The sequence below is a fragment of the Cygnus atratus genome, chromosome 9, assembly GCF_013377495.2.
Source record: "Cygnus atratus isolate AKBS03 ecotype Queensland, Australia chromosome 9, CAtr_DNAZoo_HiC_assembly, whole genome shotgun sequence".
Lineage (NCBI taxonomy): Eukaryota > Metazoa > Chordata > Aves > Anseriformes > Anatidae > Cygnus > Cygnus atratus.
The window spans coordinates 16,782,725-16,804,995 of record NC_066370.1 but is presented as its reverse complement, the minus strand read 5'-3'; the positions used below and the strand labels follow the sequence as shown (position 1 = coordinate 16,804,995).

Genomic DNA, 22,271 nt, shown 5'->3' with positions numbered 1-22,271 from the left:
TTCTGCTTCCTGCAGCAGCAATACTCTATTACTTCAGGAGTCCCACCAATTTTAATTAAACACAGCTATTCTCAAAGATCACTTATTACCTTATTCGCAGCGACCACTGGATAGGACTACAGGCAAGGTCTCCGGCACATGCAGAGGTACACCAGTACAATTTCTACTAACCTTTAAGTTATTCAAAATGATAAGAAACCCACTGGGAAAAGCATGACGAGATGGCACAGCACACAGACTGAGAGCAAGCAGAAGTGAGACCACTTTACTAGTAATTCAGTCCTTAAATTTGCATAACAGTATCATAATTGCCTTTTTTTTTTGCATTCACCCACAAAGCTGAACACCTGTTGTGCAGCAAACAAGGATACTATGACTCTATTCTAGCAAATAATTTGATGCCACTAACTAATGTGAATGCACTTTGGGTTGTTCTCCCAATGAACTTTGGCCCAAGCCAGTATTTTGGGCACGCAGGTGTAAGTGCACTGGCAAAGGCAGAATCACAGGCACAACCAAAACCACCACTCAGCTCACCCAGTTGTCATAGAGACAGATCCCAGGGTATTCTCATTTTAAATACACACTGAAATCCTTTTTAACCTGTCTCTTTGTAGGCATCTGTCCTCGTGATTCATTTATAGACTGCTGAGGCCAAAAAGGGAACCATTTATCAGCAGGTCTCCTCTACGCAAGCTCCTCGAGCTAAGGAGCTTTTCTGCAAACTTGATGGTTCTTTAAAAGCAAGTTTCTATCTGATCTCTGGCTAGTGTTTGTAAAAGCTGTGGTCTGGGGAAGTGAGCCAGCTTCAAAGTAACATGGCCAGGAAAAAAAAGGAAAGTTGTGGGGAATGCTCACTTTGGTTTTTAAACCAGGTCAGATCCCCACTCCAGTTATAACGTGGGTACACCAAGGGCTGCAAGGACAGCAGCAGGGTGGCATTTCATGGTCTGGAGATGGAGGGAGACAGGGAGCAGACAGTAGTGTAAATATCTGACCAGTTCTTCCTCAAAGCCACAGCACAAGGCACCTCTGGCCTTTACATCTCAAAGCTGCAGGTCCAAATGAGAAGGAAAAGAAATACATTAATCTCTGTCTGTGTGGACAAAGTTTCATAAGCTCCTTAGCAGCTGAAGGTACAAAGACTTTAAACCTTTAAAACTTAGTGCTCAGCAGCCTTCTGGAGCTAGCAAGCTGGAAGGCAGCACAGGAAACCATATTCTAGGGAAAAAGCCCCAAAAGGGGGCTATGGGAACAGCGAGATCCCACGGAGGAACAGGCACGTTGCTCTGGTTTCAAAGAAGGTCCTCAGACTCGAGGTCCAGCAGAGCAGGATTCCCCTCCTACAAACCTCTGCAGAGGCATGGAAGGAAATAGGGAAAAAAGAGTGGCAGGTATGTAGGTCGCCACCAAACTGGGGCAGGAATTCAAAAATTTCACAGCCCTAAAGAGACACACATATATAGTGATACTGAATCCACAAATCCTTAGCTTTCACGAGCATGCACTACCTCTGTAATTTGTCTCAGGGTTTTCTGTGTGACCCAGATATGCTATTCCCAAATTTTCCAAACAAGTATTCTTCAACAGTTGAGCTAGAGATTCCTGCTTCTAAAATTACCGCTAAAAAGAAAACCGTGGGCAAGCAAATGTTGCTCTCACACTAAGTCATAAAAATTCAGCAGCAATATTCAGGCAGGAAACCTTCCCCTCACCACAACACAACCAGGCTGACACTGCTGCGTCTTACCAGAGCCCTGTCGGGTGCAAGGGGTTCCCTGGCCAACCAGGATTTCTGCTGTTATAAAAGTATGCCCATGAATGGCTTCAAAAGAGAGATGTCCTTAGTTTTTGGGAATCAATCCTAAATTATAAGGATGCTATGGGGGAGATAAATATCATTCCAAAGGGGAAAGTGAGGCAGGCAGGGAGAGCAGCAGCTCAAGACCACCGTGGCCAGCGGCAAAGCAGGAAGGGAGATTCTTCCCCTAATGATTTTCTTAATACTAACAGGAAGCACAAGAGCACGTCACACTGAAAAATGGCAGGGTGGAAGTCAGAAAAACCCTCATCACTGTTCAATCAGGAGTGACCCCGAGGCAGAGCTCAAACATAACGCAATACATAGGAAAAGGGCTCATATCCCTTGGAAAAAAAAGCACGGGAATCATCCATGCCCAGCTACCCCCTCCCTTAATACTGTGGGATGACCATTTCCTTCACTCACATATTTATTTGGAGTCTGATAATTCATTGCCCCTAGTTTCCTGCTGGAGTTTGTCTTCCATTGTTCAGGATGTGCATTACTCAACAGGAAATCAGCGAGAGGTCCAGTGATTAGAAAGGTGTGTTTCCCATTCGGGCCCACCCTTGCTTGCCTGCCTGGGGCTGGAAGTCAGACCCAGTGCAGAACTGCATCCATGGGAACTCAAGGAAGTGGGGGAACAAAGGCAGAGGGACTAATCTCATTCTATTAAAAGCTGCAGACTGCTTTGTCCTGCCATATGCGCTGGACATGTCCACACACACACCCCTCAAATGCTATTTGCATTCAGGCCTTACAGTAACGGCTTTCTCCATGCCTTGGGGAGGGTGTAGTTTATCAAAATGCAACTCTCAAGGCAGTACTTGAAAAGAATAAGTACGGTGAAAGTGTCCCTTGAACTAAAACACACTTCCTTCTCAAAGACCATTACTTTCACTCTGACACTTTTGCCAGGGGAGACAGATTCCACACAGCATGAAATGCCACTTGAGAAATGCAATCCAGTTTATCATTTGGCTATGAACCAGGCTGACCAGGAAGCAGCTCCTTGTGGTGCCCTTAGAGGTGGCTTTTAACCCAGATCTCACCAACAATGCTCCAGTATCACATCCTTAAAGGCTCCATCATAACAGCACAGAGCAAAACAAACCACCACTGATCTTTTACAGGGTATTACTGGAACAGGATGCTTCCTTGGCCAAATCCTGCCGTCTAAAATGTCACAAGTGTTTTAAAAATATTCTCCCTGAGGTTATTTTGATAACAGGTACTAAACTCAGGCACATATGGTGCCCATTCAGCACGACGCTGCAAGAGTGACTTGTGTACCGCAACCAGAGGTTGACCTTTCTGGAGCACAGCTTCCAGTCACCATGCGTTGTTGTTCCAGTGCAGACATCACCAGGGCTTCCCCATTAGTTCATCAACGTGAAGTGCGAAGGCTGGTGGTTTTGTTTGTTTTAATGTTTCTCTTGCATTCACTGTGCTTGGAAAGAAAAGCGCAGGTTATTAACCACTGTATGATAAACATTAATGAGGGAAGCCTCTGTTCCAAAAGAAGGTTAAGCAAATTCTGTAGGAGTTCAAAGTGGGAGTCTGATTTCCAAAAATTACTTGAATCTGATTTAAGAATGGAGCATTTCCTACGAGAGGGAAAGAGCAAATGAGAAGAGGGGACCTTGAGCAAAAGCCCTTGGCTCCAGGCTTATTTATGTATGCCTAGTCAGTCCTTTAAGTCCTTTAAGTCCTTCAACAGGTTCAGGCAAGACAGCCTCAGCCACCACAATTCCTACACCAGATTGTTTATCCTGAAGTATAACCATATAACCCCCAACCTCCTCTACTGAAATTCAAGATACAGATGTCTCATTCTGCCTGTCTTAGACATGGGGGACATCACACTGCCTTCTCTTCAAAACAGCTTCACCAGACTAAGCCACGTGCTCTGTCAAGGAAGGTCACTGCTTACAGACACTGGTTGCTCCCTCTATACAATCAGACCATGTTTTCTTGCAACTGGAGACAATACTACAGCACAGAATAAAATGGAAGGATTGCAACATACCTCTTACATACAATAGTCCTGTTTATACATCTCGGTACACTAGCTCCTTTCTCACCAATATGATTATGTTGACTCATGCTCATTTTGCAATGTGAAACAATAGAGCTTCCTCTATCAAACAGTCTCCTGGTCGGGAAGGCCGCTGGGTTCTATAAATTACCAGAACCTGCTATCCACAAAACCTGTCAGAAGCCACCTAGGAGCAGCTGAATCTCAAATGCAAAAGTATTTTTGCTGCAGTAATCTAAAATATCTGGGTCTGCTTATTAAGTAAAAATGACACATACAACAATTGATACAAGATTATTTAAATTGCCCCAGACAGAAAACCTCCTCACTCGCATTTCTTCCTAAAACACACCCACTTATAAATATTAGCTTAGATTACATTTTAGTCATTTTCCCTGCCCAGAGAACTCCTATGAAAGCGGTGGAAAACATGAGTATTGCAGGCACAAGAATAAATGTAGAGGATAAGCCCTTCACAGTGTAATGTGCGTTAAGGATATCTGGAATGCTTGATGATGAATGACACTGTCATGACTTATTTCACTGTGTAAGTTACTTACCCAGTTTACTACAGTTTCGGGATTTTGAAAAATGCTGGAAGATGGACCACTCCTTAAAAAACAGGATTATTTTTCTTTAGATTCTACTTTACTTAGTGCTTTTGGTACATAATTTGATGCCATTTTTAAGATGACATTGGCATGCAAACCTGCCTTTCTATTCCAGCCTGACTCTCCCCTTGGAGTTTTCAGATTGATCAGGAAATCCTAAGGGAGTACAATAGGGAATTGCTTCAGCGGACTGAGAGCCTCTTAAAGAGGCTGGATTTACTCACCTGGTCGAGGCGCAGAGCACCGTCAATGAAGCGCTGTTTGCGGAGGTGCTGGGCAATCTGATGCAGGTTCAGCACAGCTTGCTGGACCTCAGCTACTGAGTGCTGAGGGGAGACAGGGGGTAGCTCTTCAGGTGAGAACACCTTCCCAGGGTTTTCAATCATACTCTGTGCGTGGTCGTAGCTTAGCTTCACACAGGAGCAGATGACTGTCCGTCCAAACCATTCATCAAGAATCTGCAAAACACGAAAGCAGAGACAGATCTGAGGACTCACTCTTCTAGATCGCAAAAGCTTGGGAGGCTGTAAAAATATTGGAAAGAATGACAAAAGACCCCAACACTGTCATCTTTGAGGAAATATCTTCTCATACTGAGGCCATCAGTAGACCTTTTGCCCACGTAGATTCTCTAGTGTCTGATAAGGTGCATAGGCACAATGAAGTCTTTCCTTCAAATAGGAAACTGCTTCATTCTCCCTCCTCTACCTGACTTCCCCCTTTTATAAAGCTCATAAGAACTACAGCCCATCTGGGAGCTGAAGTCAGTCAGCTGACTCAAAGCTTAATAGGTGCAGGGGTGGCAACAGACAGAGATATGCACACGCAAAGAAGGATCTTGTATCTAAAACACAGCAGATTGCATTCCACCTCTTCGACTGAAGTCTAAACAGCAGAGCACAAGGGGCTGGCCTTAAAATACTGTCTTGTGGCGCTGTCCTGTTAGGAGCATACCAGGGAGAAAGCTGTAGAGACCCCAGTGTCTGACTAGCACTTGTGAAAGTGCTCGAGAAGGATTTGAATGGTCTTGGAGGAGAAATGGCCTGTCACTGACCCGTTATTTCTCTAATCAAGCCTACAGTGTAAGGCCCAAACTCAAGCCAGAAAGCATGCTGAGCTCCCAAATTACTTTGGAATCTACAGGAAAACCATGGATAAATCTGCTATGAAATTATTAATTAAATCAGAAGCCATTCCCATTTTAAACTCCATAACAGAATATTGATGTAGAAGTAGCAATTCAAAACTATTAGCAGGAAGGATTTAACGTATTTTCAGGTGAGATATGTAAGAGTCCAACAGCTCATCTAGCCAGTGAGCAAACGCAAGGGGCAGAAGGCTCTTCAGAAAAGTGAAGAGCACTGGCATGAGGGCTCTGGAGAGGGATGCAGTCTGTGATAAACCCTTCAAAGCACAAGTGCTCAGAGAATGGAGAATTGTAATTCTACCTTAGTTACAAGTGCCACCTTCATCAGGGACAAGGTAAAGCCTGCAAGCGACAGTGTCTGTGGAGAACAGCCATCTCTAAGACAGGCTCATCAAGGATATTGCTTCAGAAAGGCAAATCCTCTTCTTAAAAGGAAAGGACTGAACCCCAAGATACCTCTGCTGTCTCCCTCCCCTGCGCCCCACAACATCAGTACAGTATAACTCAGCAGCTCAGACCTCCGAAAGTTACACGTTCCGTGTTATTTAAGCTCATTTTCAATTAGAAAGTATCCTAATAGATGGGATGCAGCACAGGATGTCTTGCAATGGAAAGTGCTCAGACTCTTGGCTCATGGTTATTGTGTGCCCCTCTACCTACACACAAGGAGAAAAAGGAAGAAAAAGGCACAGAGCGAGGCAAAGAGATGATGTAAGGTTGCTGGCAGCACCTGCCCTGTGCTCTGCTGCATCCTATTAAATGTGGTTCAGCTTCTTGTTGTGGTATGGGATCCACATCCACCAGGTCAGCAACATCTGATGACATCTGCCGGACCCAAAAAAGCTCCTGGTACTAAGCAAGACCTCTGATGTGGAAGAGGCTGTGCTGCTCTTTAAAAGACTGACTTCTGAAACTATTAGACGGTTGAAAATGGATAATTCAGACTTTAGCAAGGCGTGGATGGTGCTCAGGTGCCAAAAAGGTGCTGTTCTTTGTTGAGCAAGGCTGAGCAGCCTCCACGTGAGCTGAGCACCATATACCCTCCAACTGTAATAGGCAGTTCCTCCAGCTCCAGCTGTTAATTTCTGCATCAAAGGTCACTATCAATCCTGGCTCTCACTATTTTATGCTCCCAAACTAAACATTTTATGTTTGGAAAGCATTCTCATTTCGTTTTATAATGCAGGTGAGTCAATTCCATCCCACGCGTGCATGGTTGAAAGGACTGGGCACAGACCAGAGGGTAATTCTGAGGACAAGCACTTTCTCCAGTCCCTGGGCTAGCACCGACAGCCAGGTCTGAGGCTACACGGTGCTTTCTGCCACTGGTTTCCAAGAGCTCGTTCTGTCCTTCGCAGGAGGTAACAGACCGGATTTCCACTTTGCTGTCTGAACTTGAAGCTTTCAACAAAATCGTATTTTTCTGCTTGCTCAGAAGAGGCCAAATATTTCAGAGCTCCACTCACTTCCTTGTAAGATGAGAGATGCAGCGAGTTGGGCCCCAGGAATAGAACTAGAATGTCAAATCTCAGGCAGGCTACACTCAGGGCAAAGCATCAGGACAAGCAGCCCAATACTAGCAGACATTAAAATTCCTTCACTTCTCTGTTTCCTCAACTCCTTTTTCTGTTCTTGGTCCCTCAAAGGCAACCAAACAGTGTGATACAATCTCTGTTCCTGCAATGGCTCTCACAGGTGCAAATTAGACAGAGACAACCCTATGCGAGGACTCTCATTAACGTGCCCAATAAACCACTTCTCACCAAGGTTGCCTGGATGCGTTACACATGCCTCTTGCAGGCAAGGAATGGAGTTTTGGATGCATCCTGCCCTGCGCCGTCCAGTAATTCCTGCGTGCAGTGAGCAGAGCTGCCAGGCTGAGCCCTGCTGTAGCAGGCTCACTTCACTCTACCCAACGTCCAAGTGCCTCCTGGAAACACCCTCTGTTTCTGCCTTCAGCGGCCATCCAAGCAGCCTCAGGGTAACCACAGCCTCGCGTCCCTGGTTTGGAAACCCAACCAGAAGAACGGGCAGGCTCTGCTCCTGCAGGGAAAGCTGCACAGGAGGGGCAGAGCAGTGCAAAGGAGCAGCATTTCAGGGGGGGAGACCTGGGGAAGGTCTCCCCCATCACAGCAAACCAGGTGCACCCCATCCGCAGACAGCACACCAGTATCTGAGACGTTTGTAGGATTATGTTAAGATTTCCCCCCCTGGGTCTGGTCATTTTTGAGGGAAAGCTGTAGTCTCCAGCACGTCAGGTGATGGCATCCAGCATGGCTCAGCTGAAACCCTCCTGTTAGCACTGTTCCTGCAGTGAGGGTCTCTGAGGGTGGGACAGAGCTGTGCAAGGGGCTGAGGACCTTCTCCACGCAAGGCAGTGTCTGTAGCATGTCCTGGCTGATGACAGCAGTTCTGAGCCTGGAAAAGATGTTTGTCTGTCTAGGTTGTTTCAGGCTGAGGCAATTTCTCTCTGGTAGAAGGGACCAGCAGGGCTGCGCTTCAAGCACACCACCAAGCAATAACAAAAAGAAGAGTTGCATCGTTTGTTTTCAAATATCTTTCTGTTGACTGCATCTGAACAAGAACGTGCTGCGTTGTTCCTATAAACGCCCTGCTCTGCTTCTGGAGAACAGCACAGATGCAACAACATGGTTAACGCCTCTGCCCTGGGAAAGTCATCGTGGAGACATCATGTCACCATATCCCACCGGAGTCCGTATAGCACTGCTCAGGCAACATTTTGTTACGCTGGTGGAAAACTAGATTAAAAACTCCAGAATGCAAAAGTAACAAAAACAAGAAAGCGCCTGTCTCCCAGGAGGGCTGAGCCTGGCATTGTTTTTCTGAAAGAAACAAGAAATAAAAACCCCAACAACTCGTCAACAATCGCAGTCAAGTGAGGAGTCTCTGTGGCTTTTCCTTGAGCGAGGCATTAGCTGCAGACTGATCCGCTTTGGAGCAGTAACAGCAGGAGCTCGCCTCTAGCAGTGCTGTCGGGCTCTGGTCCTCCACATCAGGGCTCTCACCGATCTCCACCACCAGCTGGTGTTCAGAGGCCATGTGGGGGCCTTTGACTCACCTCCTTTCACCCAGCAGAGCTGGACAGCACGTGATGCTATTTGCGCTAACACCTGGAGATGCAGGAGACACTCTGTCCCAGCTCAGAGATAAGCTCTTATAAGAATGCCCTGCTGGGCAAAAACTTCCTCTTAGGAGCGACTTTTTCTCCAGGCTTCACCTGTTATTCAAATCAAGTGACCCCAGCCAGGACCAAAAGGCCTCCCAGGAGAAACCTGTTTGCTGCGATGCCCGCAGGCAGCCTGCTTCCCGCGGGGCAGCGTGGGGATGTCCCAGAGATACCCCTGCTCCTGCAGGGACCAGCGCCCTGAGCAGGCACAAGGTTGGTGCTGAGGTTCCTCTGCCTCCTCGCTGGCCAGACAGGGTCAGTCTGAACACTGTTTGAAAAGCAAATAATGGGTATATTGCAGGGAACGACACATAAGATTTAATTAAAAGCTTATTTTAATTAAGACTTGGCTATTAACTGTTCAAAGATTGTTCAGAGTCAATAAAGGCCCACCAAGTAGCTACAATCAGAAGGTCCCACGAGTAAGCACGCTGTTGCTACAGGAAATGGGATGTTTTTCACAGTGAAGAAATAAAACCCACCTCAGTGCCAGAGCAGGGACTAGCTGGAAAAATACAGATACAGGACCGTAACTACATGTTGTTAAAGCACAAACCAAGCCTCAGTATCCTTTAGGGCAGCATGGACAATAATAAGGAAATAAAGTTAATTTTTGTGAGAAATTACCAAACTGGCACAAGAAATACTTCACAGAGAAAGTTGTGCATCAACACAACACTCGTAAAAACAAATAATTCTGAGTACAAAACATGTACTTGGCATAGGCTATTTGCCAGAGTCCTCTGGGACAGGCAGGCTTTAGCCCTCTTAGATTACAGAGGGGACCCAATGATCACCAAAGAGGAGATTGCTGGAATTGCTACTAAGAGTGTAGCAGAGGAACAGGGAGAGAAATCAAGACCTGGGGAGAGCAGCAGGCAGCTGCAGCCAGCTTGCTGCACCGACAGACATCACAACTGGTCCCTGGGAATAACACAATGTTTGTGTAGGCACGGAGGCTGAAGGATGCAGAGGATGGAGCTGTGCCTTGCTGAAGGGCTATCACACTTTACATGGATCGATGTTATTTGCAGCACTGACGAAGAATGAAACAGTCTGTTTACCAGGGAGACCACAGAGGAATCCTCATCCACTGCATTGCACAACTGCCCATCAGCACAATGCAGGGCTGGGGTCAGGGAGAAATATCTTGTCCCAGACTATTAGCTGTGAATTGCTGCTGGAATTAAGACATTAAACGCATGAGTGTCCCCTGGCAAGGGACAGGAAATCTTCCGCTTTGAACATTCCTACAAATATCCTTCCTTTCCCCACCATGTTATGAGATTACTCCAGTCATCGGTAAGACAAGGTACAGTCCTACATACTCTCTTACTGTTCACCAACATGTTCTTTGCTGTCCACCCAGCTGCTACGGAATGGCATTTTTACCACTCTGTTTGCAATGGCAGGGTCCGAGCACTGAGGCAGGGCTGGCTGCTTAGCAGGATGACTGCTTGCTGCTTGAGTTACCTTGCCTTCTGGAGTCACCTTCCACATCACAGAGAACGTCAGCCTGTCTTGCATGGGATTGAGACTGCATAACTCCTCACAGAGCAGCTTGGGAAGCATCGGGATCACCTGGAAGAGAAGAGAGCCTTGGTGAGTTGTAGGCTTTTAGTGGAGACCTGCCTGTGGCCAAGCTTCCCTGGCCAGCTGGTAAAAGAGAGGTTCAACAATACAAGAAAGGAGAAAATGTGTTAAACTTTCAGGAGTGGTGTTCCTGCCACAGGGAATGCAATATCCTAACTCTGGGACCCACCACCCATGCTGGAGCTCCACCATGTTTGCTCTGCTTTCCCCTTCTTTTGCATTGCTTTTTTGACACTGGGAAGAACGAGGAAGGCTCAGCAAATAAGGAAACTCGGTGCTGAAGAGACACGGTCCTGGCAGTCGGGAGCTGGGAGCAAGGATCTGGGAACCGTCCTCGCTTCGCCACCGACGACTGTAACCAGGCAAGTCATGCAAGTGTGAGGCTGCTCCCTGCAAAGCATAAATGAAACTTCTCCTACGCATCACAGGAGCGGTGCACGGCTTTAATAAAGATTAAGGCATGCTTTGCAGCACAAACAGGAATGTGTAGATGTTGGTGAGACAAAGAAAAGCACCTGTTTTATGACTGTTGAACAGGGTGTTTGCAAACAGAGGGAGAACAATGATTATTTTACTAAGCTTAGCTCTGAACAAAATGTCAGCCAAGAGAAATCTCTGGCAGGGATTTTTTAGCATGTGCCCTAATTCCTTACAACTAATCAATTTTTCAGCTGCTGATCACCGAATTACCAAACCACATATTACTCTCCTGACTAGAGCAACAAAGCAAAAGCTCGGAGCATATTCACACTACAGCAAAGCTGAGCAGCTCCAAGTGTTTTTACCATCCCTGAGTTATTTCCCAGGTGAAGCCAGCAGTAAAGCTAATATTTAGAAGCTGTTTAATGAAGCAAACCTAATCATTTAGAGTTTCAAATGCTTATTTCTCTACTCGTTATTAACCTTTGTGAACAAGCAGTTACTGCCCTCAAAGAACTACCTTCTTCTTGTTGTTTATTCCGAGTGGTAATTTGGGCTGGCGCTTTCCAGAAAAGCACAGAAGAGAAATGCTCTGCTTAGCTGAGCTTGCCATCAAAATATTTCGGGTATTTAATTTAGTTTCCATTTTGATTGCTCCCCTGTGCCACCCAGCAAACAGAAGAGCAGCAGCAACCCCAGCTCTTCCAAACTCTCTCGCACCAATTTGGTGATTGTAGAGATAACATTTTCTATCTGGACGCCAGGGGAACGACTGTTCTTCAAAACAGCAAGGAAGAAAAAAGTCTCAGGTGTCCATGCTCTCCTCAAGTGCGCACACTTCTTATTTACCTTTTGCTTTGAAAGAAAGGCTCTTAAAATATTTAATCACATTTGTGGTTTGGCACCAGATGATGGCTATAAATCCATTCTAATTGCACTGCATATTAATGCCAAAAGGTTAACTGTACGGCCCCTGCCTGTCAAGGAGTCACTTTCAACATGAATCAGCAGCACTGCTTCAGCTGGAAGGGCACGAGGGCACAGATTACGATAAGCTGTTTCCCGCAACACAAAGGCCGTCGCCTCTGTTATTCCAGTTGTGAGAAGTCCACGAACAATGCTCATACATTCATAACTCACAGATACAGTACGTGAGGTCTGCCTCGCTGCCTGGAAGGGCCCGCGCCACAAGGTTATAAACTTAGCATGAAGGGTGCCAACCCCTACCAGAAAGGAGAGAAAATGGGTTTATGGGCTATCGGAAATCCCTGCATGAGATCGCCCATGACCGCCATGGGACCCCAAAGTTCAGGTCACTATCAACAAAGTGCTGGCACTTTAATAAAAGCTCCCAAACTCTTTTCCATCCAAATTAAAAGCTGCGGTTACCAGCCTCTCTCTCCCCTCACCGTCACCCTGTGATTGATTTTTTGGTTGTAACCGATAATGTTCTGTACTTACGGAGTATTTCTGTGCCTTAGCACATCCTCTTCCTTCACATCTCCTAGAGCAATAACAATCTGCTAGCACAACGCCTACATGAAACATGAAAGCCCATCCACAAAGAATAGCCCGAACGAAACAACAGGATGCTTGTTTTAAGTGTACTTGAGCAGGATTAATATCCGATTCAAGAGGCTATAATTCTATGGAAGGGCTTTCAATGATGTGAAACACAAGCAAAGCTTTAACTCAGCTCGTAATTACAGCACTAAACACTCACCAAGCAATTAGCTGTAACAAACCTACTGTTAAATAGGGAAGCATCAACCCCCGTTACCCTTGTTCCACAGGAGAGAAACTTTAGGCAAAGCAACTTAACCCAAGCCACACAAAGAAATCTCACAGGAGAGCAAGAATTCAATCAAGTTTTTTCTGGGCTCAGCGAATACACACATAATGTAAGACAATGTGACCTTGCATTGAAGGTATTTCAATTTTATCTACCTTACTGAATTAAAGGAGGAAACCTGTTTTCAGCATCATGACAGTCCTGGCTAACTGCCTCCCTCTGCTTTAACACTGCAATCCCCCTTCATGCTCTACATGGAGAATAAAGCAGCTGTTACAAAGCACAGAAGTTTCTAAGTCCTAAATGCACATTTCCTCTTCTGGTCTGATCCTTCACACGATTCGGTCGCAGTCTGAAAGGATTCCTAGCAGTTGCAAGCCAAGCATTTAACATACAAAGATGTCACAACTGTGTCAAATCGGGAGAGTGAGATGTTTGGGGAGTTATCCCAGGGGCTGCCCACAAGGAACTTGTGCAATAGGATTATTTTCATCTCTTTTTCAAGGAGACGCAGGATGAGAGGAGATTTCCCTAAGTACGTTTTTAATGCCCAGGGAAGCTTTACAAAATATCAGGGTTGCATAGCACCACCTCAAATAATCCAGAGGTTGCCCAGCATCCTTTAAATACTTTGCCCTTTCCATGACTGTCTGCCAAGAGCCAGCAGAACCTGCCAGCTGCCCTGAGGAGTGCCACAGCATGCAGAAACCCAGCTCACTGAACCACTGCTGAAGGATACTACCTCCCGTGGGAAGTGCTTTTCTTCTTCAGGTGCCTGTAGTAGGGATTGCATCCTTCAGCCTGATTTCACTGTAGCTAGAAATAAGGTCACTGGTGCTCATACAGGGATCGTAAGGCTGGGACATGGGGTGCATAAATGTAGTTGAATCTAGACATGCAGAGATTCAGCAGGGCAATTGAAAAAACTTTTCACAATGGAGAAAAAAAAGACCTGCAAGCCCTAGGAAACCCTTTCTGCCATAGAAAGTAGGGCTGAAGAAAGGCTTGGGTGGCGAGAGCTTGTCTGGTTTCCAAGCCCTTCTCTCGGCCAGACTAATAAAAGGCATCATCTCTCCCCACCAGCCCAGTAGGGCCCAAGAGATACTGGAAAGGGCACTTTGAGCGAAAGGCTGACATCCACAGCATTTGCAGCTGTGGGTCTGCATTTCAAATCAGCTTACAGACAGCAGATTCTCTCTCTGTACTTCCAAGTGCCACATGCGAAATCTCCTTAGGGCTGGCGCTGCTGAAGCTGGCTGCAGACGCAGCACTCCTGCTGCCATACAGCACCGGAGACCCGGGCAGCGAGGGAATGCCCAAGTAAGAGAAGATACCTCTGGGACTGAGGGGCTCCTACATCCTTATCCTGGGGTTATAGGACACGTGGGCTTCTTACCAAGGCTTGCAGTGCTGCTTAAACCTGGCTCTTGGGTGGCGGATTCCCTTCAGACACAGCAATGTCGCACCTCCTGCTTGTGAGAGCCCTTTGGGTTTTTTTCCTTTTGCCTCTCGGGCTAGCATAGCGCTTCCAGCATCCAAGTGTGAGTTTCCAGCCTCAGCCTCATTCCTCGGGAGCTGGGCAGTGGGAGGGAGCACAGGCACACTGGGATGATAAAACTCCCGTTCCCTTTAAAACCAGAAACATCTGCCGCAGCGACGAGGGACTCACTGGCCAGGAGCAGAGCAGGGTGGCTCTGATCAATGGGCTTGCCGTAGCAGCTTTTCAAGGAGCAGATGGGGAGTAAAAATCTCAGACAACCAGATAAAGGAAAAAGGGAACAAACTCTGGTTAAGCCTAGCCCCTTACTTTCACCAAGTCGCACGGACAGTTTTGCTCCCCTCAAATAATCGCAGTCTGAGGCTGGGTTCAGGTGGGTTACGACCACTGGTGACTCTGGTGGTGACCCCGTCTCCCTCCACCAATTTGATGGGGAGGGATTGTTTTAGCCAAAGGTTTCCATCGGCTGCTCTCCCCGGAGCCAGGAGGAGGCCGCCAAGGTCTAACAATGGGGTGGGCTCAGCAAGGCTATTGCTTACCCGCTACAAGACACTCACAGGAAATAGGCAATTTGTTTGTGAGCCAAGATTTCTGCCCGAGAGTTGTATCAACACTTCCATGAATTCAGACTTCGAGCAACTCTTTGTTACTCAGCCGGAGATTATCAAAATATCAACACCCTGACAACCTGCTGGTGTCAAAAGTGAATGTCTCGAAGTCCTTGGACTCGACGTGAAGATAGGCTTACAGATCAAATCTTTGATCTCAAGTATAAAATAGTACCAATAAAATATTATACGGATTTATGGCTGACCTCTCACTTGAGCTGCTTCACACCTAAAATAACACTACAGGATGTGCCAAAAAAGAGGAAACTGTTTAGGTTTTCTTGCTTCTTAAAACCTGATACACTCGTATTTCAAAAACTTTTGACTTTTATTAAATAGACTGCTAGCAATTACACAATAACTCCCCTTCTGGATACATGGTTCAGGAAAATTAAATATGTGGCTTTATTTAACTTCTTTGGGAGGATTAGCATGGTGCTAACCTCTAGCAGAATCACAGCTGTCTTAGGAAACAATTCCATCAAAGGAAAGCATATTTTCTACAAAAGTCACGCTACCATCTTGTTTCAGACAGCCTGGCTGCTTTCCTTTGCCCATCCCCTCTCTCCTTTTCATCTCTTGTAATTAAAATACTAACCAACACCGTGTTTTCATCATCTAACCTACTTTGTACTCTGAAAACGTATTCTCTCCAGGGCAGAAGTGTGGGTAAAACACTAATCCTGACTGCTAGGCCATGGCAGTTGAAGAGCAATGGGAGATTATGGCTGTGAAAAGGCAGTAAATAACTTAGTTGGCGTTACACATGACTGACTGGTGCTGGGGGGGGGGGGGGGGAAGGCACTTTGAAAGAACATTCAATTAGCTTTTGAATTCAACTAAATTTTCATGAAAAAAATCTTTTACGTACAAAAAAAAATTCCTTCTCCCTTCGGTAAAAAACTACATGCCTTCAAGCCACAGTATTTTGTCTTGAAAATACTGCCACAACGTCTCCCAGGATTACAGTTTTGCTGCCTCGCAGTGACGTTCCCCCTGGGCAAGCGGTGGCTGCAGTCACCCATCGGAGGTGGAGGCAGATCATCGCAGAGCCAAGGGCTTATTGCTGCAGAGACCACAGGGTTGGGAAGACTCCTGTGCCAGGACTGCTGTTTCCATGAGATATGCACCGCTTCCAGCTCCTGGAGAACAGTCGCTGGTAACCGGTGTTTTCCAGCCAGGCCACTCCTCGGTCCCCTCTGCATCGCTCTCACGGCTACTCCACACAACCCATGCCTCCAGAGACATAAAACCCATGGACCCCCTGAGACACCCTGAGGTTGTGCCTCACCACGTCTACCCCAAAATAGTTCTGAAACAGCTACTAAAGGTTAACAGGTTGATATCAAACCACTGATTTGATTTCAATGGCGTAAAGACAAAATAATTTATGATCTGGAAAGAATGGATAAAGCACAGGAAGCTAACAGAACAAGCATTATTACGAGACCCTCCCCAGAGAGCAACCCTGGGAACACCCAGGAAGGGAGGAGAAGAATCACCCACAACCCTGAGTACCAAGGATATGTTTATTACACCACAGATGCCCTGCCATCTGGGAAAGGGCTGCAGAGTCAAGGACTTCTACAACCTAACGGAAAGGAAGTGTGGGGAGAGAAAAAATAACCTGCCCTTAAGAGACTTGTCTCAATACTCCTCTTCATGCAGCTGATGTTTCAAGCCAGCACAGGAAGCCAAAAGCCAAGCTTTCTGGCTTCCTTTCACACACAGTGCCTGCAATATAGGAAGTGATTCTGCACATTCAACTTAAAATAAGACAAAAAAAAATCATGCACAGATGAAACTTGGGTGTTTCCTTTCCAATAATGTTAAACTTGAACTTGGTCGTTTTTAAAGTTCAAAAATCAAGTTTAACATTTGGTTCTGTTACCCAAAAATCTCTACAGTTTTAAATATCTTTTCAGTGTATGATGAGAGAGCATCACTTTGCAGTATTTGGGATACCCAGATAAAAGAAAAAGTCTGTGAAATACCATGGTACCTCAAGATGTGAGATGGCACAGGGTGTTTTACACCACACTCTGCTATGCATCCACATCTGGGAGGGCTTAGCCAGTCCTACTGCAATGAAGACAAAAATGACAGTCTATATCACGACCATATTGGCAAATTTCAAACCCGCAACAGCAAAGCAGAGAAGTTAAGTGGGATCTGTCGAGCTCATCTCAGGCTCAGGACAGTGCAAACACAGCCATAAGGCTTTGGGACCTGAACTAGCTGCAGGTGAGCAGAGCTGCTCCCGAGCTAACAAGCCCTGGCATACCCAGGTTTCTGCCCATAGACACACGGTTATGAGCTGCTGCTTCACCCAGTGCTGTCTTCATAAGTGCTGCTTTGTTAACTCTTGTGTTTGTCTGCATCAGTTTGCTCATTTCTGTAGGTTTGCTGCAATAATAATCACATTTTGATCAATGGCATCTGAAAATGAACCTTTAAAATGAATTTATGGTAAAAGGAAGGCAGTGCTCAGAAGAAAAAAGGAAAAGTTGTTCTTACCTTTTGCACTAAATAGACGCTGGTTGCCCTTTCGCTTGCCACTTTATCCAGTGCTGTTTCTTCCAGTACGAAGTAGCTTACATCCGCAATGTGAACACCCACTTCAAAGTTCCCTGAAATTGCACAAAGAAGTCAGTAGGCTGCAGGTGGAAATGAAGGAATTTAGGGGGCAGGGGAAGAAGGAAATAATTCCATCCAGAAGTCACTTTTCAAAGAAAAAAGAAAAAAAGAAAAAAGAAAAAACACAATTTTATGATCTCCACATTTTCTGCTGGGCCACTTCTGGCAGAGCAATTTTCTGTGATATATGAGTCCTGTGAGCTACCACAGAGCCAGGGCTAGGGCAAGGGAGACAGCAAGATAATGGATAAGAAACTGACAACAAGTGATTTTCACAAATCTTTTCTCATTCTGACAGGTCTGAATGCTTCTGTGTATAGATCCTTCTGACGTATTCTGTATTATTACGCGTATATTTAACTCTGTCCCCTTCGCCCCTTCTCCCAGTGCTCCCAGAACTCTTTTACCTGATGCCCAGAACTCACAAAAATGATATTTCTGTCCATCTCTTCCCTTCTGAGATGAAAATTGTGGACTCTCAAGACGCTTCCAAATTCACAACCACTGTGACTACAACTTACCTCATCCCCACGTATACGTGTGAATCTCAGTGGTGGGTATGTGAAATCCCTTAAAAGCCACGTGGCTACGTCTTCCCAGCTGGGATCTTGTAATAGTGAGCCTAGTTTTCATCCCTTTGCTGTCAGACAACAGCAAGCAAGAAATATGGAGCCCCACCTTGCAAATAGACAAGCAGTGCGAGACACAATTTCTAGGCCTGCTTTTGGGTTCTTCAAGCTGCACTGGCTTCCACTTCACTCTGGGTCAAGCCCAAACTGCTGCTGGTGTCCTAGAAAGTCTTAAATGATTTAGCATCAGGCTATGCAGAAGTGCAGCTTTCCACAGGAATACTCTGATATCTGCCTTATCCTTGGATTAGGCTTTTTATCCTCAAATGAGAGTCTAGCCTAAAAGCACCTTAATTCAAAAGTTAGGCTGGAGAGGAGTATTACTGAGGATTATCGTGAGGTTTTGGCAGTAATTTGAATTTGGAAGGAGCGATCATCCTCAGCTTTGGAAGTAATTAGTACCTTGGTCCAAGAAATTCTGGTTTGCTAATCCTCAAAGAAGCCTGTTGACCTTTGTTTTCTCTGGAAGGGCTAGCCTAGGATTTGAGGTGCTTATTTGTAGAGTAGTTCTAAGTGCAGCGGGTTCCTAATTATAACAGTTGGTTCTTTAGAGGAATTCACTCACTTCATGGTATCTATAAATATTTTCTCTTTCCTTTATTTTTCCAAAAAGACAACATAATAAGATACCATACCAGTTATAATCCTGTTTGTTTATACACCTCGCATAGAGTACTATCAAAGCCTTGAGCATCACATTTTTGAAGGACAAAATATTAACAGCTGCTGTCACTACACAGTGTATCTGCCTGGGTGCCCAGCTGATGGACGGGTAATGGTGCTAGATTTCAGCAGAGCGGGAATGGAAATTTATACAGGTGAAGAGGAAGCACGAGAAGGTTCACGCTCGTATCAGGAGAGCCACCCAGCAAACCGTGCCACCGCCTGGGAGTGCAGGTAACGCCGTGTGTGACGGTTTGACTTGGTAACAGCTCATCCAGCCAGTTTTACCAAGCCGTGTTTGCACAGAACTTTGAGTCTGGAAAGCATTATCTTGCTTTTTGTATACCTGATAGAGCACAGATGTAAAGGCAGCAAAAAATTCACATGGAAGACGGGAGCACTGGGGTTTAGGTTTGTCCACATAACCTACAGTCACTGGGAAGTCCTGCGGAGAGCAAATATCGTGGCAGCAGGGGGAGAGGGCAATAATCCCATCGCACTCCCAGGGCTGAACTCCACCACTCGGAAAGCTGGGAGAAAAGACTGCAGACTCGATGGTTCACCTCAGAAAGCTGCCTACAGCTGTGTTGTGATATTATCAGATGCCTTGAAAGCTGCTCTACATGGATTAGGCATCCAAGCCTGAAACTACTTAGACAGTAAGTCTTAGACCAACAGTTCAACCAGCAGGTTTAATATTACACGCATTCGAAGCCAACACACTCAGAAGGTAAAACAATATTGAACACTTTGAAGTCAATATTGTAATGTATTGACCCTGCAGGCAAATATTGACTAAAGGAAAAGGAGAGGGGGTCATTACATCATGCCTTTAATCGCACTTTAATTCAATATGTGCACTGTTACATACATGAACTTTTTGTCCTCAGTAGAAAATCGACAAACCAAGAAAGATCTCATTGCATGAGATAATAAAACGTGGAGTTCGCCAATGAAAACACATTGAGAGGAATTAAATTTCACTCAGGTTTCCCACCAGAGGTTCTAAAAGCCGGGGTCAGCATGAGCCCCCTGCTTTTGAACTTTTAATAGAAATTCTATCTAAATATTTTGTTACATCCACTGACATAATGCAAACTGGCAGCTCTTGGGTTTGTCTTGCTCGAGCACGGATCGCCCTATCTCCCTCACCCCCAAAAAATTCAGACCAAGAGAACTTGAAGATACAGACAGCGATCAACCCATCTGATTTCTCTCAAATATCTGCTTCTGAATGTGTTGTGCAAAATGCCAGCCTAAGCCTGCACCGAAATACCTGCCTGCTGCTCTCTCCTGGTTTATTTGCCAACTGAAATGTGTTTCTCTAGCCACAAAGTTCTTTCCCTGGCATTCTCTTCCAGATCCACAAACAGTTTTTCTAGTCTCATTAATTTTTTATGACAGTCACAAAAGGAACATTTCACATTGTGAGTCTTATGTTATTTCCCAAGGAAAAACAAAAAAAGAGCATGTGGCCTGAATGAAAGGAAAAAAGAGTTAAAGCACCACTCCTTTATTCAAGAAGTTTTGTCAGAGAGAGCAGAGAAGAGGAATGGTGGACAACACACGGACCACACACCACACTCTGCTACACGCTGCCTACTCCACGTTCATTTTGATGACAAAATCTACATCTCCAGCAAACAGAGGCTTCAAGCCTTGGCATGTAGCTCCTCTGAAATTCTTGCAGAGAAGAGTACTTTACAAGCCACAGACTTGCTTCAACCCAAATTTGTAATTTTCCTACAATGAACCTAAAGCTGGACAACAAGCCCTAAAGCTACACTACTCGTTTAAAGATTTTTTTTAAAGGTGTCTACATAAAAATACACAGGAGATTAAGCATGACACTTCATATGGCTGATATTTAAGCGAGAGCTGAAGGGAACACATATTGCAATGAAAAATGCTTTCGGCATTTGGATGACTCCTTTCATTCAGGGTGCAAAAGTGAGTGCAAAATTGTCATCCCAAACTCCATCACCGTGAAGCTGCTACATGGGAGCCGTTTAGCAATGGGGAATGCAGTTAGAATCAAGCAACGCGTGCTTTATTAGCCAGCTGTACCCCACTAGCCTCTCTCTGCAAACAGAGATGGATGGGAGAGAGGACACAGAGAGGACAATTTCCCTTTTCCTTCACCATGACATAGGTTGCTAGAACAGCAGAATAAAACAATCTGTGTTTCTCCAAGCTTCTAGAAGCCTGGCTTTTCCTCTAGAAGCTTACCAAATGATCGAGCTACTCACGGCAGGCCTCCCCAGAACAATGCTGCCCTAGGCACACAGCAATTTTAGAGAAAGTTCAGCTCCTTGATCCAAGAATCTGCTTTATTTGAACCCACTCCAAAACCTTGTGTACGTAACACTGATACGATGCTAAAATCAAAGGAGAATGGTTCAAGTGTGGCACCTTACAGAACAAAGAACAAGCTGTTCCTTTCCTTTTTTCCACCGATGATCTCATCCTTTAGGACAAAACAGTTCAAAGAACTTTTTTCCTTCTTTACTGAGAAAAATTATAAACGAAAGGGATTAGCAAGGAAGAGCTGGAGGAAAAGGAAAAAGACCTTTCAGTCTGTAAATGCTCCATAAAAACTGCCAACCTAGCAAGTTGTATCAAGTATTTGCCCAGGAATTAGAAAGTTGAGCTGAATATATTTGAACAGTACGCAAGTTAACACAATGGCAGCAAATCCTTCTCCATCTTCAGCAACCCTAGTCAATCCTAGTACAAATGCAGTGAGAAAGACCAAGCAAGCTCACATCATACCCCAGTGTAAACAAATTTTAGGAGCATGGAACTTAAAAATGCAACTCCTCAAGGATAAAACAGCAAAAGGTAATTCTCTACCATGCAGACACACTCCCCTTTATTTCCATCTCACCTTCACACATCATCATTCTCAGGAGAGAGGACAAGCACTGAGAGAGTGTTATGTCAACTTAAAATTTAATACCAAATTTTTTGTATTAGCCGGCATTTCTCAAGCTGTCTGTTACCCCTCAGTAAGGGATCCATAGGAAAGTTCAAAGCCAATTGCAAAGTGTTTGCTCCGGCCAGAAAACAGCCAACCCCCCAGCTGCTGCCAGCAGTTAAAGGTAGCTGACTGTTCCCTGGCTACACCAACTCTGGCAGCAAATAATTACAGCTCTTCCCCATTCCCCTGCCCTGGGGGGACCTGCTGCTGCTCACTTACCTGCAAAGCAGTATTTAGTGCCTTGCAAAAGTACGAAAAACTTGTATAAAGAGAGACAGACGAGGCCTTTAACCTACATGTGCATTTTGCTGCTGTTAGTAGCCTAGCGCAGGCTCTCATCAGGGCTGAGGTTCTCCTGTGTGGCTGTTGGGCATAGGGGCAAGGACAGCGTCTGCAGGAGAAGCTCTCCGACACAGCAGGGCCAGCCACAGGGGCTGCAGGCGGTAAGAGGGGTGCACACAGAACAAACACAACTTGCACAGAGGCAGAAAATGGCACTGATACCTGAGGAAGCTGCTCGAAGTAGCTAGGGATCATCACAGATGTTGAATATGAGCCTTTAAATGAAGGACCCGACCCAAACACCTCTATTTCCCTTCCTGTGTGTATGTACTACACCCGTACACCAACGGCCCAGGAATGCAGAAGCGTCCCTCTTGGCACGGAG

General features: G+C 45.5%; 1 protein-coding gene across 1 annotated transcript in view; it reads right to left on the bottom strand.

The window, feature by feature from the left end:
- DIS3L2 (DIS3 like 3'-5' exoribonuclease 2) overlaps positions 1 to 22,271 on the bottom strand; it is a 192,329-nt gene that overhangs the window by 58,014 nt on the left and 112,044 nt on the right. The window contains 3 exon segments of the mRNA XM_035544858.2: positions 4,675 to 4,908; positions 10,258 to 10,365; positions 17,213 to 17,325. Coding sequence (XP_035400751.1) covers positions 4,675 to 4,908; positions 10,258 to 10,365; positions 17,213 to 17,325 — 455 coding nt within the window.